We start from the raw sequence: 16,566 nt of genomic DNA on the forward strand, positions 1-16,566 counted from the left end.
TCAAATCTGGTAATTCACTAAATAACCTAACTTCTTTCCAAATGGCACTGCAAGTTACCTTTGTACTTTTGTCTGAATTCCCATGATGCCCTCGAAACACTTGTTGTGAGTTAGATAATCGCCGGTGATTAATACAAAACAGATTTCATATTTATGAACTCGCTACTGTAATGTACTCTGGATAAGAGCATCTGCTAAATGAAGGAAATGTTAAATTATGTCTGGGCCTCCCTTTTCTCCCACACACATGCATCAACCCCCCCCCCCCCCTCCCCCCCGTTGTGTTGAAGCCCCACCCCGGCATGCAAATCCCCCCGGACCTGTGTCCCTGGTCAACGACTCCTCGCTTACATCCCCCGTAATGGGGTCATTAGTGGCCGGGTTCAGCACGTCCTTCCTGTATGGCCCGGTTGGTAGAGCTGCTCGTATCACCTGGGTTGAAGTTGTTGGTCCCTCTGAACAGCAGGCATAGCGAGGAGTCATTCGGAGGGAGGTGACGTTTATAAATGAGCCGCTGATCCAACACTTAAAGGAGCAGTCCACGCCCTTTATTTACTTCTGTTTTTCACGTGGCTTTAGTTGACTCCCAACTGTTCTTTTGTTAGTATATTCGTGTCATTGTAACTTGTCTTTGACTACAAAGCAGTACAAAAATGTTTAAACATATTTTTAAATGGTCTACCAATACACATATATATATTTCTTTCGTTTTTGTTGTTTTGTTACATGCTTTGACATTTTCTCCAGTTTTGTCTTCAGCCTTACAAAATGGTGGATCATCTTCCAGCGCTGTTTTTTTGCTCTTTGTCTTTGGTTTTCTTTTTCCTCTTACTTTTCTCCGTAAGTAGAATTTTCCTTCTTCCTTTCAGCTGATCCGTTTTGAAGTGTCAGATTCAGTGTGGGGATCTGGTGATTGTTCTCAGACATTCTTAACAGGGTCAATTCCCTCTGATGACCCCAGTCACAGTCTCCATCATGTCCTCGATCTCATTCTAATTGGACTGACGGAATCCTTAAACAGCTAACTGACTGCAGAACAGCCACACAGCAGAGAAAGACAACTAGTCATTCAAACAGACAGACAGCTAGTCAGTCAAACAGACAGACTGCCAGTCAGTCAAACAGACAGACAGCTAGTCAGTCAAACAGACAGACAGACATGGGAAATTCTGTTTCCCCTTAATTTCTTTAATTAAGGACTTGGCTGTTGAAGTGTAGTGGAGGCAGACCAACACAGGGGCCTTGTCTGCAGTCGAACAGATGCCCTCCACTCTCCTCTCTCTTGCTCTCTCTCATTCTTTCCTACCTTCTGTCTCTTTCTCTCCTGCTCTCTTACCGTCTCTCTGTCCCCCGTCTCTCTACATTCACTTTTTCTCTCCCTTTCTTTCTCTCTCTAGCCCTCCCCTCCTCCCCACATGTATCCCAATGGGGGTGGGGGGGAGGGGTTTGTAAACTAGTCACGACTGGCCTGGCCATATTTCAGAGTTAGATAACCAGGAATGTCCCGAATCCCTTTTTCCTTAACCCACATTTAGGCCATTATAGCCCAACTTTTATTTCATCAGAACACTGATCTGGACTCGGGTCAGACAACCTCAATGGAGGCCTTGCCAGCTGAAAAATGAGGAGGTTAGCATCCTCCTGCTGATAGCAGGGTTAGGGGCGGGGTTAGGGTCAGGGGCGGGGTTAGGGGCAGAGGCAGGGTTAGGGGCGGGGTTATGTTTAGTGGCGGGGTTAGGGTTAGCACTGATAGCGCCACACCCAGGCGGTGATGGAAGGGGGTGTAAGATGCATTGTAAAGGCGGGGTTATGGTAAGGGGTGGAGTTAGGTTTAGGGGTGGGGTTGGATTTGGAGAAGGTCAAACCAGATTGTTATATTATTTAGAATTAATTTAAGTTCTTTATGTCCTTTAGCGGCTGTTCTTATCCACAGGAACTTGGGTTAACTTGCTCAAAGGCAGACTGATCAGCTTGTTTGGCTTGGGAATTTGATCTAGCGTCCTCCTGGTTACTGGTCTTCTACTCTGACCCCCAGACTGCCTGGCACTCCCTAGATGATCACAACCATTTTTGGGGGCCGTCCGGTGAGCCCAGTGTGGTGGGCTTCTGTTAGGGGTGGGGAGGTCAAATGGGCAGTCGGTTGGGGTTCCGGTGTTGCCAGCTCTACCCATTTGAGTCGCTTGTAAGCATGGTAATGGCAGGGCTCTGTCCGTTGGTTGTGATGTTGGCACGGCGGTGCTGGTTCTGTTCCAGGCTGGAGATGGAGCGCTGCTCTCTCTGTCCATTAACAGATACAAAGATGGCCCAGAGCCCAGAGCCCGTGGAGCCAGGAGGGAGAGCGCGGGGAGGGTTGGAGGGAGAGCGCGGGGAGGGTTGGAGGGAGAGCGCGGGGAGGGTTGGAGGGAGAGCGCGGGGAGGGTTGGAGGGAGAGCGCGGGGAGGGTTGGAGGGCACTTTGCAGTGGCTTCTGCTTGGCAGACACTCTGTCTCTGTCTCTCTGTCTGTCTGTATCCCTGTTTTCCTCTCTCTGTCTCGCCTGTTCTTTCTCTGTCTGTCAATTTATCTCTCTCTATATCTCTGTCTCCCTCTCTCTGTCTGTCTGCCTATATCTCTGTCTTTCTGTATCGCTGTCTCCCTCTCTCTGTCTGTATCTCTGTCTCTCTGTATGTCAGTGTATATCTTTGTCTCTTCAGGGGTTGGCTGTCAGGCTGTCTGTGGGCCTGGGGAGAGAGGAGAAAGACTGCTTGTTATTCTCTCCATTGACCCGGTCCAGTTCTTTCCAGTTCAGTCCCAGAGAGACACAAGCGCCATCAGAGGCAGAAGACGGCTTAGTTGAGGGCGTCTGAAGAGTCAAGGTTCATCCCTGCCCAGTTGTGTCCCTGAGAGAAGGAGGAGGCAGAGGCTGGAGGATGTTGTACCCTGGCTCCCCTCCATGCCTACTGGGTCAGATGACAGCATGGGGCCGTGTTCCTGATGGAGGGTTTGGAGAGCCAGGATGCTCGTCATGTTGATGGGGCCAATCAGGCTTGGGAGGCCTACTGAGTTTAGCCATTCTGCTTAGTCATTGCTTGAACCAGCAATCTGTGTGTGTGTGTGTGTGTGTGAGAGTGTGTGTGTGTGGGAGTGGATCCTTACTACCATTGAGAATCGCCTACTATCAATCTAATAGGTTTGCTTTGCTGCACACAGAGATTGGAGGTTTAAATGAAGCATGCAGATACGGACCTGAGTTCAAAAATACCAACTCTATGTTATTAGATATATATTATCTATATCACAGAGCAATATCCATTCTTATAACTGTCTCACTTCATTTGAACCTTTACTGAACAATTTCCATTCATATAGCTGTCTCCCTTCACCGTAAAATGGACTGAACATTATTTTTTGTATTTGCTATTCAGTATGGAATCCGGTTAGCACACTAAGCTCCTAGAAAGATATTTGTTTGCCAAATGTTGTGTGCTAGCTGGGTATGGTAATAATTAGGAGGCTCGGGGCAAAACCTACATTTACTGTCCATTGCTGTAGGTAACAACAAGGCTATATAATGCGAGGCAGAAGTGTCAGTAATAGAGGGGTTTTCCCAAAGTTAGTTGAAGGTTTTTACGACCGCCATGTCCGACGTTACCAGTGGCATAGCCGTACATACGCCCCGACCAGGGCGATTCATTTTAACAAACTGTGAGCGAACCGCGACAGACTGGCCTTTATTTCTCTCCTGGCACAATTAAAGAAGATCATTTAAAACCAAGCCACCGCGCCGTGTCGTTAATAAAAACCAGGGGGTGATGGCCCAAACGGCCCTCTACTCCCTGGGTGGGGCATCCAGGACCCTGGGGAGGGAGTGCACTAGGCAGGGAACAGGGTGCCATTCTGGAGGCGGACGTGGAGACAGTACCCCTCCTTGCAGATGGACCTGGTTCCCCAGGCAGACACTAACATTCCACCCAGCTCTATTTATAGGCTGTATTTCCTGTACACATTCCCACTGGATAGAGAAACACTGTTTCTCGTGCGTGTGTTTGTGTGTGTGGACATGTGTGTGTGGCCATGTGTGTGTGGACCTGTGTGTGTGTGTGTGTGTGTGTGTCAGGGTGGTATCATCAATCCTCTGTGAAAGTTAAAGACAGGCGTGTCTCCTCATGGACGGAAAAACCGAGAGAGGAGTTACAAAGGACCGATTCAACGCTGAAGATCTTTTGGTGTGTCAGTGTGTTTCAATGTTTCAGTGTGTTTTGGTGTATCAGTGTATTTCAATGTTTCGTTGTGTTTTGGTGTGTTGGTGTGTTTTAATGTTTCGTTGTGTTTTGGTGTGTCATTGTGTTTTAATGTTTCGTTGTGTTTTGGTGTGTCATTGTGTTTTAATGTTTCAGTGTGTTTTGGTGTATCTGTGTATTTCAATGTTTCGGTGTGTTTTGGTGTGTCGGTGTGTTTCAGTGTTTCGGTGTGTCGGTGTGTTTCAGTGTTTCGTTGTGTTTTGGTGTGTCGGTGTGTTTTAATGTTTCGTTGAGTTTTGGTGTGTTGTTGTGTTTTAATGTTTCGGTGTGTTTTGGTGTGTCGGTGTGTTTCAGTGTTTCGGTGTGTCGGTGTGTTTCAGCGTTTCGTTGTGTTTTGGTGTGTCGGTGTGTTTTAATGTTTCGTTGAGTTTTGGTGTGTTGTTGTGTTTTAATGTTTCGGTGTGTCGTTGTGTTTTGGTGTGTCAGTGTGTTTCAATGTTTTGGTGTGTCGTTGTGTTTCAATGTTTCAGGGTTTTTTGGTGTGTATGTAAATCCTCAGTGTCTGTACTGTACAATAGATTGAGGAGCCATGTGACCCCACCAGTGATCATCCCCCAACAGGAAGTATGGTCAATGTTTCACTTCCTCTCGGGGCCTAAGAGCCAATATGTCAGGGCAAAAGAAAAACATAGACTTTTTGTCCTTACACACGCACACACACACATATACATTCACGCACACACTCACACACACACACACACACACACACACACACACACATAATTCACACACACACACACACACACACACACACAAACACACACATGCACACAGGCACACACATATATTCACAAACACACACACTCACACCTACCACCTCCTTTCCTTCTCTCTACCACCTCCTTTCCTTCTCTCTACCACCTCCTTTCCTTCTCTCTACCACCTCCTTTCCTTCTCTCTACCTCTCTCTCCCCCTCCTTTTCTCACTCTCTTCCTCCTTTATCTCCTTTATCTCCCTCTCTTTGTCTCCCTACCCCCCGCTCTCACATATCCTTTCTCTCCCTCCCTCTCTTCCTCTCTCCATCCCCACCCTCCTCTTCCTCTCTCCATCCCCACCCTCTTCTTTCTCTCTTATCCACAAATAAGAAATTTTTACTGAAAAGACAGATAAACTACACACATATACACACACAGACACACACACATGGACACACTCACACACACACACAGACACACACACACACACACATACAAACACAGAGATTTAATGTCTTTAAAACTGGTTCTGTCAACTGGTTTTGTCTGCTTGCTAGCCTGCGTGGTCAGACCAGGGGTCAAGTGGTCGTTGAAATCTTCGAGATGCTTTCAGCCTGGAATGGGTGTGGTTCATGGCATCGGTCCCAGCTCAGTGAACCGATTAAGTATTAAGTATTTTAAACTATTTCAGATACTGTTAGAACCCAGTTCCAGTGTGGCCAAAGGGGAAGGGGCCTGTTGCCTGATATCTGTTGCTGTTGTCTTCACTGGCCCTTAATGAGGGAAAAACCTAACCACCATGTATAGTGCCGCAATCCAGGGCTCTGATCTAGGACCAGTTTTTCTGGTCTGGGCACAATGCCTCGGCAGGGAGGACCTGATTTTCAAGCAGCATTTCCAAGGCCTTTTGTGAATGAATAGATTCAGTAGCACGGCTGAGTCGACCTGCGTGCTCAGGGTTGGGATCGGGAACCGGTGTCAGTCAGACTAGCAAACAAGCCTCCTCAATCCCCCGTGGATATAATTTAAAAAGATGAACACCGTTTCTAGCTGATTCAAGTGTGCACCATCTCTCCCCAACAGGTTCCTCTGTTTTTTTCTGGACTTAAGGAGACTGGTTTAGAAAGATTTTTGTATTTCAGCAGTCATATCCATGTTGTCATTACTGGGAAATGTGTTTGTGTGTGTGTGTCTCTGGAATGGCCACTGTTTCCATTGGCCCAGTTAGGACAACAAAGAGAAGCACTGAATGAATGTTGTTTGTCTGGAGAAAAGGCCTTAATATGTCCTCAGGACGGAACAGTCTGACGTTGAAGTCCATTCATCTCGTTAGACATGATGTTCTGTACCTCACCAGCAATCTCAACCTCACCTTCAATACCTCACCTACAATACCTCAACTTTATTACCTCACCTACAGTACCTCAGCCTTTAATACCTCACCTTTAATACCTCACCCGTTAATACCTCACATACAATACCTTAGCCTTCAATATGTCACATGCTATACCTCACCCTCATCTTCAATATGTCACCTACAATATCTCACCCTGTAATGCCTCAACTGCTGTACCTCATATTTTAATAACTCAATCAATCAATCAAATTTATTTATAAAGCCCTTTTTACAACAGCAGTTGTCACGAAGTGCTTTACAGAGACACCTGGCCTTAAACCCCAAGGAGCAAACAACAGTAGTTTTCAGTGGCTAGGAAAAACTCCCTAAGAAGGCCGAATTTTAGGAAGAAACCTAGAGGACCCAGGCTCAGAGGGGTGACCAGTCCTCTTCTGGCTGTGGCGGGTGAGATATTGAGAATCCAATTGGAATAATTTATAAATTTCTCTGGGTTGAATCCAGAGTCTATTTGATTTTAGACTATGTCAAAAGTATGACCAGGTGGACAAGGACAGGGACAGCAATGGGCCCCCCAAACCGAGTACTTTGCAGGTGTGGACCAGGACCTCATCTCCTCCTAAAATTTTAAACTGGAGGAGACTGAGAAAAGTTAGAAAATGCCTTCCTCATACCCCCAGCACAATAATACCTCACCTGCTATTCCTCACTTCTTACACCTCACATTTAATATACCACATGTAATCCTTCACCTAAAAATACCTCACCTTTTATACCCCACATGCTATACTTTACCTGCTAAATGCCACATTTTATACCTCACCGGTACTACCATCTTCAGGTAAAGGTAGCAGAGTTAGAGGCTCGGCTTCTGACGCAAATGTCAGGTAAGGATTATGTTAGTGTAGAAATAGGTTTAACTGGTCGACAGCATTTCTTCCCAGTGACCAAGAGAAAGTTCTTGCCCGGCTGCAGGAGCTGTGCCGGGGGGCTAACAAAACTATCGTTTCTTACTGGTGGCACTGACACAGTTTTTCCTGAATCGTTGCTTAATCCAACTGAGACTTTCAACAGGTTTTCCCCACTGGAGTCGGAGTCAAGGCCCGAGCTGTCTTCAGAGGGGAATGATCAGCAGGCATGTTCTACAAGTGGCCTTGAAAAACTGAAAACTTTAATCATCGGCGGTTCCATTACTCGCAGTATTAGACTAAAGAATTAGCCGGCGATCGTACACTGTTAACCGGAGGGCAGAGCCACCGACGTAGCCGCAAATCTGGGGTTGGTGCTAGCGAAGTCTAAAACTGGCAGATATAGAGAGTACAGAGATATTGTTATTCACGTTGGACCAACAACGTTAGGATGAAACAGTCAGAGGTTACAAAGCAGAACATAGTATCAGCGTGTAAACTAGCTAGAAAGATGTCGGCATCGAGTAATTTTCTCTGGCCCCCTCCCAGCTTGGGGTGGTGACGAGCTCTACAGCAAACTTGTGCAACTCAATCGCTAGCTGAAAACGTAGTTCTGCCCGTCGCAGGAGGTAGAGTTTGTAGATAACTGGCTCTGTTTGGGACTCTCCCAGAAATAGGACCAGGCATGATCTGCTGAGGAGTGACAGACTCCATCCTAGCTGGAGTGGTGCTCTTCTTTTATCTAGGAACATTGACAGGAGTCTCACTCCAATAGCCTCACCATGAGATAGGGTTCAGGTCATGCCGCAGGCTGTTAGCCAGCCTGCTAGCATAGTGGAGTCTGTAGATAGCATAGCCAGAGTAGTTAGTACAGCTTTACCTATTGCCACTGTGACTCGTTCCAGGCTGAGAAAAGTTAAACAAGGTATTGCTAACAAAAACAACCTTATTAAGATAAAGCCTTCCTCCACCTCGTTCACAAATAAAAACGACTGTATCACCTTGTTTTTGATGATACGACTGTATCATCAAAATGGGACTCCTAAATGTTAGATCCCTTGCTCCAAAGGCAGTTGCAGTAAATGAATTAATCTCTGATCATGAACTAGATGCTATTGGTTTATGTGAAACTTGGCTAAAGCCTAATGAATTCACTGCCTTAAATGAGGCCTCTCCTCCTGGCTATACTAGTGATCATATCCCTCGTGCGTCCCGAAAAGGAGGGGGTGTTGCTAATATTTATGACAGTAAATATAAATGTTCTCTCAAACACATCACTGAGTTTTATTCTTTTGAAGTTTTACTCATGAAAGTCAACCAGGCCGATAAATCGTTTTAAATAGCTACTATTTATAGGCACCCCGGGCCATACACAATGTTCCTCACTGAGTTTCCAGGATTCTTGTCTAACCTTGTACTCATGGCATATTTTCATATGAAAAGTCCAATGACCCTCTTCAAAAAGCCTTTGAAGCCATAATTGACTCAATGGGTTTTATCCAACATGTCTCAGGTCCAACACACCGCCACAATCACACCTTGGATTTAGTCACGAGAAATAGATATTGTAGATCTTATAATTTCCCCCCAAAATCCTGGATTATTGGATCAGATGCCTGTTAGGGTTAGGGCTGTTTTTAAGGTTTTACTGTTAACCTATAAATCAACACATGGATTTGCTCCTACTTACTTTGCCATACATAGCTACACGTAACCTACGATCGCAAGATGCCGGCCTTTTAACTGTACCTAGAATTTCGAAACAAACAGCCAGAGGCAGTGCCTTTTCTCATAGACCTCCACTACTGTGGAATAAATCTGCCAATTAAGCTTAGAAATGCAAACTCAGTGCAAACTTTCTCTTCAGCACGGTTTTTGATTAGGTGTAGCCTGGCCCGGGGGCGTGAAGGTGACCAGAAGGCTTGATACTGTCCACCCTTGCTGTTTTGCCAGCTGAGCTCTCATCGCCACTGGGATGCCCTCCCTCCAATGCCTTTCGGGGGAAGAGTCACTGGCTTGTTGTTGTCCCTCTGTTGTGCACTTGTGCAATTGGGCTGTACTCTGCTGGCAATACTCGGCCCTCATTCAGGGTGGTTGCGGTTGGTGGGTGTCCCTTTGGTTGATGCCTGGCAATGTGGGTGGATTGATTTCCTGGCTGTTGGGCCCTGTCCAGGGCCTCCACCGGGTAGGGCCACAGTGTCGCCGGACCCCCCTGTCTCAGTCCCAAGGTCTCACGCTGCTATATTATTGTGCTGGGGGATTGGGTCAGTTCTCCTTCCCCACTAAGTTCTCCGTTGTTGATATGAGGAATGCATTTTCTGAATTTTCCCAGTCTCCTCCCGTTTTGAACTTTAGGAGGACATGAGGTCCTGGTCCACACTTGCGGGGGGCCCGTTGCTGTCCCTGTCCTTGACCATCTGGTCATTCTTCTGACCTAGTTTCAATTTAAATAGACTCTGGACTCAGCCCACATGCATTTATTAATTATTCCAATTGGACTCTTAATATCTCACCCGGCACAGCCAGAAGAGGACTGGTCACCCCTCTGAGCCTGGGTCCTCTCTAGGTTTCTTCCTAAATTTCGGCCTTCTTAGGGAGTTTTTCCTAGCCACTGAAATTCAACACTACTGTGTGTTGAATCACATCACCTTTTTCAATCACTAATGTGATTGTCACACACTCTCAGTAACATTAATTCATAGCCTCCCTGTAACATGATTTCACAGCCTCCCATTAATGGGATGTCATGGCCTCCCAGCCTCCCAGCCTCCCACCCCAAGAGTTGTGTGTTCATCATGTAACCACCCACATTCAATTGGCTGTGCAAAGGGACCCTGAGGGACAAATAAACAGATGTGGCAGAAGACAATAACATCGCAGATTTTTTCAGAGAAAATGACTGGAAGTTCTCTTATGTCGCAGAAATGTGTTTGAGGAAAGTAAATAGCTAGCCAGGACATCTGTTTAAGCAGTTCTGGTTTAAACCATTGGGGGAACATTCAGATTGTTTGATGAATTACAGTAAATTGTTTTCGGGTCTATGTGGAGGTCAGAGTTCAATCTCTCAAAATCACTTCTATTGGAGTAGTTATTTTGGTACTGGATACAAATAGAATCATCCTTTATGTTCCAGTTTTATGGTAGTGTTCCACACCACTAGTTGCTCCATAGCAACATCCTACGCAGTTTACTGACTGATTAAACATTATCCTACACAGTCTACTGATTGACTGATTATCCAACATCTTATGCAGTTTACTGACTGATTAAACATTATCCTACACAGTCTATTGACTGACTGATTATACAACATCCCGTGCAGTTTACTGACTGATTATACATTATCCAACAATGTAAGCAAGCAAGTTTATTTATATATATTTATTTTATTTTATTTTAAATACAATAGAATAAAAATAGGTAGTTTGAATTTTCTTCCTTGCTTCTCAATATAGAACATTTGATATTGGAAGTCATGCAAAAATAGTGCTCTACATAGGGAATAGGTTGTGGTTTGGGACACACATGGTGAGAGACCCAGGTGATAGGAACTCATGCTGTGTGAGATAAGACACTAGTTGTGCTCCCTCTGCCAGATTCCACTGATGGGGAACATATTAGTTTCCTACTGTATATACATCAGGCCCTGGGGGCAAAATAAGGGAGCGAGAAAATCTCTGTCAGCTGGATGCTGTCATATACCTAGATAGAGGATTTACTGGTATGGACCACCATCCGGCAACAGAAGAGAAACGAGCCAGGGTAGAAATGCCTTGGTGTTTAACCAGTGTCGAGCTCTGTGTTCACGTCACCATTAGTACCTGACTTCTAGAACATTACCCATGTTTGACTTCTAGAACATTACCCATGTTTGACTTCTAGAACGTTGTCCTTGTTTGACTTCTACAATGTTGCCCATGTTTGACTTCTAGAATGTTGCCCCTGTTTGACTTCTAGAATGTTACCCTCTTTGACTTCTAGAACGTTGTCCTTGTTTGACTTCTACAGTGTTGCCCATGTTTGAATTCTAGAATGTTGCCCATGTTTGACTTCTTGAATGTTGTCTACATTCGACTTCTAGAATGTTGCAACTGTGTGACTTCAAGAATATTGCTTATGTTTGACTTCTAGAATGTTTCCTGTTTGACTTCAAGCACATGCTTGAGTTCTGGAACGCTGCCCAAGAATCCTTTTTCTAAATATGTTTACACTGTCTTGCATTATGCTTCTTGCATCCTTTTCACCTCTTCCTTATTCCCTAAATAGTTAACTTATTTTGTCTCCTATAGGTACTAGTAGAATAGAAAGCTCTCTGAATGTGCTGATCACAGAGTAGTGGACTTCAGTGTTTACTCATGTAGCCGTGGCTTTATAAAGGTGTCCATGCAATCAGTGGGAATTTTCATCAGGGACAGTTTACTCGCGTAGCCACAGCTAGGCAGTCATTCTTTTGTGTCAATCCACGCATCTGGGTTTGAGGGGCTATAATAGACATGAAGCAGCCTCCCCGTTCCCTAGAGGGGCTATGATTATGTCTGCTTTTGTTCGGCTGTGGGGCTAGTTCCCTTTTCCAGACACGTTGTGCGGCTCAAATGACGTCCTGAACCCTGGGCAGTGCACTTCTTGTGACCAAAATTGCCCCGGTTGAAAGTAGAGCACTGCGATATGGAATATGGTTCTGTTTGGGAACTAGAAATGGCGGTTTCCTGCTGAAAGCACATCCACCCCTGGGGGAACACCGTCTGCTTCTGGGGTTTGGAGGATGAATGTAAGGATGGGGAGTTGGAGACAGAGACGGATGTGTGGCCATGTGTTCCGTATCATTGGTCTGGGCTGCATGCGTCTCATCCCAGCCTTTTGTGTCTGCTGTGCTGTTTTAGGTTCCCCTGTGAAGTTCAAGAACATCAATGAGGCCTGTTGTGATTAAGCCAAGACCCGTTGTCTTGGGTCAGAAAGGCTCATTGATCAGTCTGTCCGACTGTCTGTTTGCCTGTGTATCTGTCTGTCTTTTTGTCTGTATTAACTCTTGTGTTTGCAGGGGCGTTCACTGAGTGAAATAAATCAGGATTTTGCTTTAGAGCACTATATGGCTGGAACAAATGAGAGAACACTTTACATATTCACATTCTAGAACTGTTCCAGCAGTTTCAGATGATTATTGGGGGCCTGTGGAAGAGTCTACCTGTTCTTTTTGATGGCTGTGATTTGATTTACATTTTTCTTACATCTTTGTATTGATGTATCAATTTGTACAGTTTTTTTCTGAATGGCTTTATTGTGAAAAAGTATCGCTCCTGGGAGTATTTCTGGGTAAGAGTGTCTGCCAAATTACTAAAATGTAATATAATTACTTTACTGACAAAAAACTCAGTGAGGGCTATTGTATTTTTACTTTCATGCATCAGATTTGCAATCTGTAACTGAAAAGTTACATTTCATCCTGCATGACTGTCAGTCTTATGTGCACGGGCTGTTGGATAAACAGCTCTAGTGCCAGAACTTCATAAAGACATTCCTTTGCATCTCTCTTGCTGTGTCTTGCTTTCATTCTTTGTCTCTCTCTCTTTCTCTCTATAACCAACCAGAAGCTGTACTTGATGAATCCCAGTTAGCATCTACTGAGCATGAATTACCGAAGGCATGAATTACCGTACGCTTAGACTTCTAAGGATAGTAAAGAAGGGATCCCAGTCTACATTTTCTCTCACTGAGGAAATCATCCACACTTGGATGTAAATTAATTCCCCGTTTTCTCACAAATAAACAGATGTAGGAGTCTTACAATTAGCTCACCGCGAACTGTCTCTTGCATTTTACATAAATGACAGGGAACTGTTCTGAATGTCAATTAGCGCTACTTTTGTTGGCAGGAACTACGCTGTCTCTCTAATGTCTCCAGCTCCTGTCAGGCTATGCGATCAGCGATTAACGACACTCCTTCATACGTGTGTTTACAGCTACAGAGCAGACACACACACACACACACACACACACACAGACACACACAAAGATATTAGACTTGCTAATGAGATGCTAATGCTAGTCAGTCAGCCGCTGTGCTGTGCAGTAAGCTAGGAGGCTACATCTACAGAATGGTAATCAGTGTAGCCGAGGCCTACAATAAGACTGATTATTTAGTCAAGCCCCTTCCATCTCCATCCACCCGCTCACATTCCTCGGTTCAGCTATCCGATCCGACTCCCAACTGGCAGCCCGTTCTTCACAAACTCCAGTCAAAGGTAGTGCGCTGTCTATGCAGCAGTGTGTCACTGGGGACAAGGCGCACACCCTCTCGGGTCCTCACGCGGAGAGCAGGGCTGAGAGCAGAGGCGTTTTGCTGTGTTGTCTCTGAGTCGTCTTGGATACAATACCCTGTTAGTTCCTGGGCTTTGTAGAACTCCCCTAGCCTTTTTACATGCTAGGCATTTAGCAGACACTCTTGTCTAGAGTCTAACTGTGCATACCTTTTAAGATAGCTAGCTTAAAAAAACAGGCACTTCCCCTAACATCTGTATGTTTTAATACGATCGAGACAATGATGTGAAGGCATTAATATTAAAGTTAGTTTAGGTGGTTTCCCATTCACAGATAAAGCCCACCCACCCTAAACACATTTTTTATGGATATTCTCTGTCTGGTGATCTGTCCTTTCAGAGTAAAAAAAACCCTGAAACTTAAACCAGGAGAATTTGAGGACATTTGACGTTTTGTGTCAGTACATCTAACAGGAGTGTATGCTGTCCAAACGTCGTCTGACCCCACTAGACCAGCAACTATAAAAAACAGGTTTATTTTGACAGTGTCATCAACATTACTTTGGAGCACTTCTAACAGAAAATGCTTTTTGCACATGTGGTCATCAAGTTTGTGTACATGAGCTGTTTACATGGCTTGTGTCTGTTTCCAACCAATGTGTGTCCCAAATGGCCACACTTTGTGTGTTAGCACTCTACAACGCACTATTCCCGACGGGGTCCCAATGAGGAATTTTGGTGTCATTTGGGATGTACATTGCCTACTTAAGGTCTCTACAGGACATATGACATTCCTGGACCATAGAGAGCAGGTCAGTTCAATTACCCAGCATGCTACAGTGATTGTTTCCATGCCTGCTCGTCTCTTGAGTCTGGCAGTAATGAAATGTCTTCGTTTGCGATTATGACTGCAGTTAAATTTTTCCGGCGTCAATCCCTCAACTGTTTTGTGAAAACGTCTATGCAGCGACAACCTCTGTGGTAATTTGAATCAAACATTTGCCCTTTAACCCCTTGACAGCCGGGTGGACTGCCAGACAGCCTGGTGATGTAGTGAGGGCATTGCCCCTTGTCTTAACCTAGTATTTTTGGAGCAAGGAGTGGACCAAGGAACCTTTGTTTATTGAGTCTAGGGCTGGCTGAAAAACAACTAGCTTGCACCCCATGGATGTGTTTTTGGAAGCCTGGACGGATCGGGTCTTTGTCACGATCAACTTGCGGTCTAGAGCTAGCGTCATTTTCCCGACTATAGCCTCTGTCCCCAAACAGAGACCGCTTCACTTCCCACGTCCGACCTTCCTACAATTTTCGCACTTGGTGTCCAACTGTCAGAACACAGTATAAAACATGTCTGGATATGTACGGCAGCAGGACTTTCTTGAATCATACTGTATACGTTTACATATTTCTCTCTTCAGTGGCCGAGTTCACTCAAGTTTGACAGGACAGTATGTGTGCAAGCTGAATGACAGATGACAGTCTTTCTTAAGGAGTAAACACACAATGGTGTTGAGCAAAGATAAGATTCAGACGTGTGAATTCAAACAAAATGCTATTTCCCTCTGTGATGTCTCCCTCCAGCGCAGGTCCTCGACCAGGCTCACGTTCCCTTGAACGCACTCCAGCTCATTCATTCTTTTTTTTTTGTTGAAATAAGTTATTTCTTTTTTCCAGATATGATTTGCCATCCTTTCTGTCATTTCTTATTTCCTGCCCGGCGTTCCTGAATTGACGCAATTTGAGAACGCTGTCGTCATCAGTCCCGTTTAATGGGCTGTGCCATTGACGTCCGTCCCAAATGACACCCAGCTCCCTGTCTAGAGGACTACTTTTTCTCATTGAGCCCCGTCTAAAGTAGTGCACTGAGGAGCGAATAGGGTGCCGTTGGGGAAACAAAGCTGCTGAACACGGAGACACACAGGCCGTGTTTTGTCTTGATATTGACAGATCTCCACTTGAAATGCAGCCTGAAGCCCAAGGGAGTCTGTGTTTTCCACTGGCCCAGGTCTTCTTAGATTGTGACTACACTTGGTTCTGGTTACAGGAATAGTTTTCAGTACTTCAGTGGGCCGAACAAAATGCCAAAAGCGCTATGAGTTGGTAGCCGGTTGCCTGATGGCTTGAACAATTTGTTACCCAAGATCCTAAGAGCAACCAAAACCTCCTCTAAAACATCTCAGTTCACACTGTTAGCCCTACCGCCTCCTTCCCATCTCCTTCCCCGGCCGTCATGATTGTGACCTCCTTTGAAAGTCCATCCACTTCAGCTATGATGTGATCCCAGTTGTTTATCTTCCAGAGTGAAGATCAGTTTCCACACGTGGATCCGGTGTCTGTTATGTTTAGCGTTTGCTCTGGCTTTCTGCTCTGGCTCTCTGCTCTGGCCCTCTGCTCTGGCCCTCTGCTCTGGCCCTCTGCTCTGGCTTTCTGCTCTGGCTCTCTGCTCTGGCCCTCTGCTCTGGCCCTCTGCTCTGGCCCTCTGCTCTGGCTTTATGCTCTGGCCCTCTGCTCTGGCCTTCTGCTCTGGCCCTCTGCTCTAGCAGTCTTTACTGGCCCTCTGCTCTGGCAGTTTGCTCTGGGTCACTGCACTAGCTTTCTGCTCTGGCTCTTTTTTGCAGCTGCAAGCAGTTAAGGAGGATGGCCCGCTGCTAAGTCTCAATTCACACACTATTTACTTTATAGTGCACTTCTTTGTTCGGTTCCCCATGATGATTAGCTGTTGCCTTGGTAGCAGCTGATGAAGTTCCTGATCAGAACTACATACTTTCGACCCGAGTTCCATCCTAATGTCAGTATAGTGTATAACTTTTGCACACAGCCCCCAAATGGGCCTTGGATAAAAGTAGTGTGCTAAATAGGGAATTGGGTGCCAATTGGGTCTTGTGATTGGTCTGCTAAACTTCCAGCTCTAAGAGGATATCACTATCATGCGACAAAAGGGAATTAATTATTTACGATGTTCAAAGTGGTACTAAATGTCTTGTTTTTCCTCCTCAGGTGTTTCTCCACCGTCTCAACCAGTATGCAGCCATGAAGATCGACAAGAACATCACGGAGGAAACTGTCAGGGTGAGG

At 45.4% G+C, this 16,566-nt stretch overlaps 1 protein-coding gene across 1 annotated transcript in view; it reads left to right on the forward strand.

Moving 5' to 3' along the window:
- The window catches only part of prex2 (phosphatidylinositol-3,4,5-trisphosphate-dependent Rac exchange factor 2), a 135,114-nt gene that overhangs the window by 13,224 nt on the left and 105,324 nt on the right, over positions 1–16,566 (forward strand). Inside the window, exon 2 of the mRNA XM_034289308.1 lies at positions 16,489–16,560. Within this exon, the coding sequence (XP_034145199.1) occupies positions 16,489–16,560 (72 nt within the window). The remainder of the gene's footprint in view (positions 1–16,488; positions 16,561–16,566) is intronic.

This window comes from Esox lucius, chromosome 21 (assembly GCF_011004845.1).
Source record: "Esox lucius isolate fEsoLuc1 chromosome 21, fEsoLuc1.pri, whole genome shotgun sequence".
Lineage (NCBI taxonomy): Eukaryota > Metazoa > Chordata > Actinopteri > Esociformes > Esocidae > Esox > Esox lucius.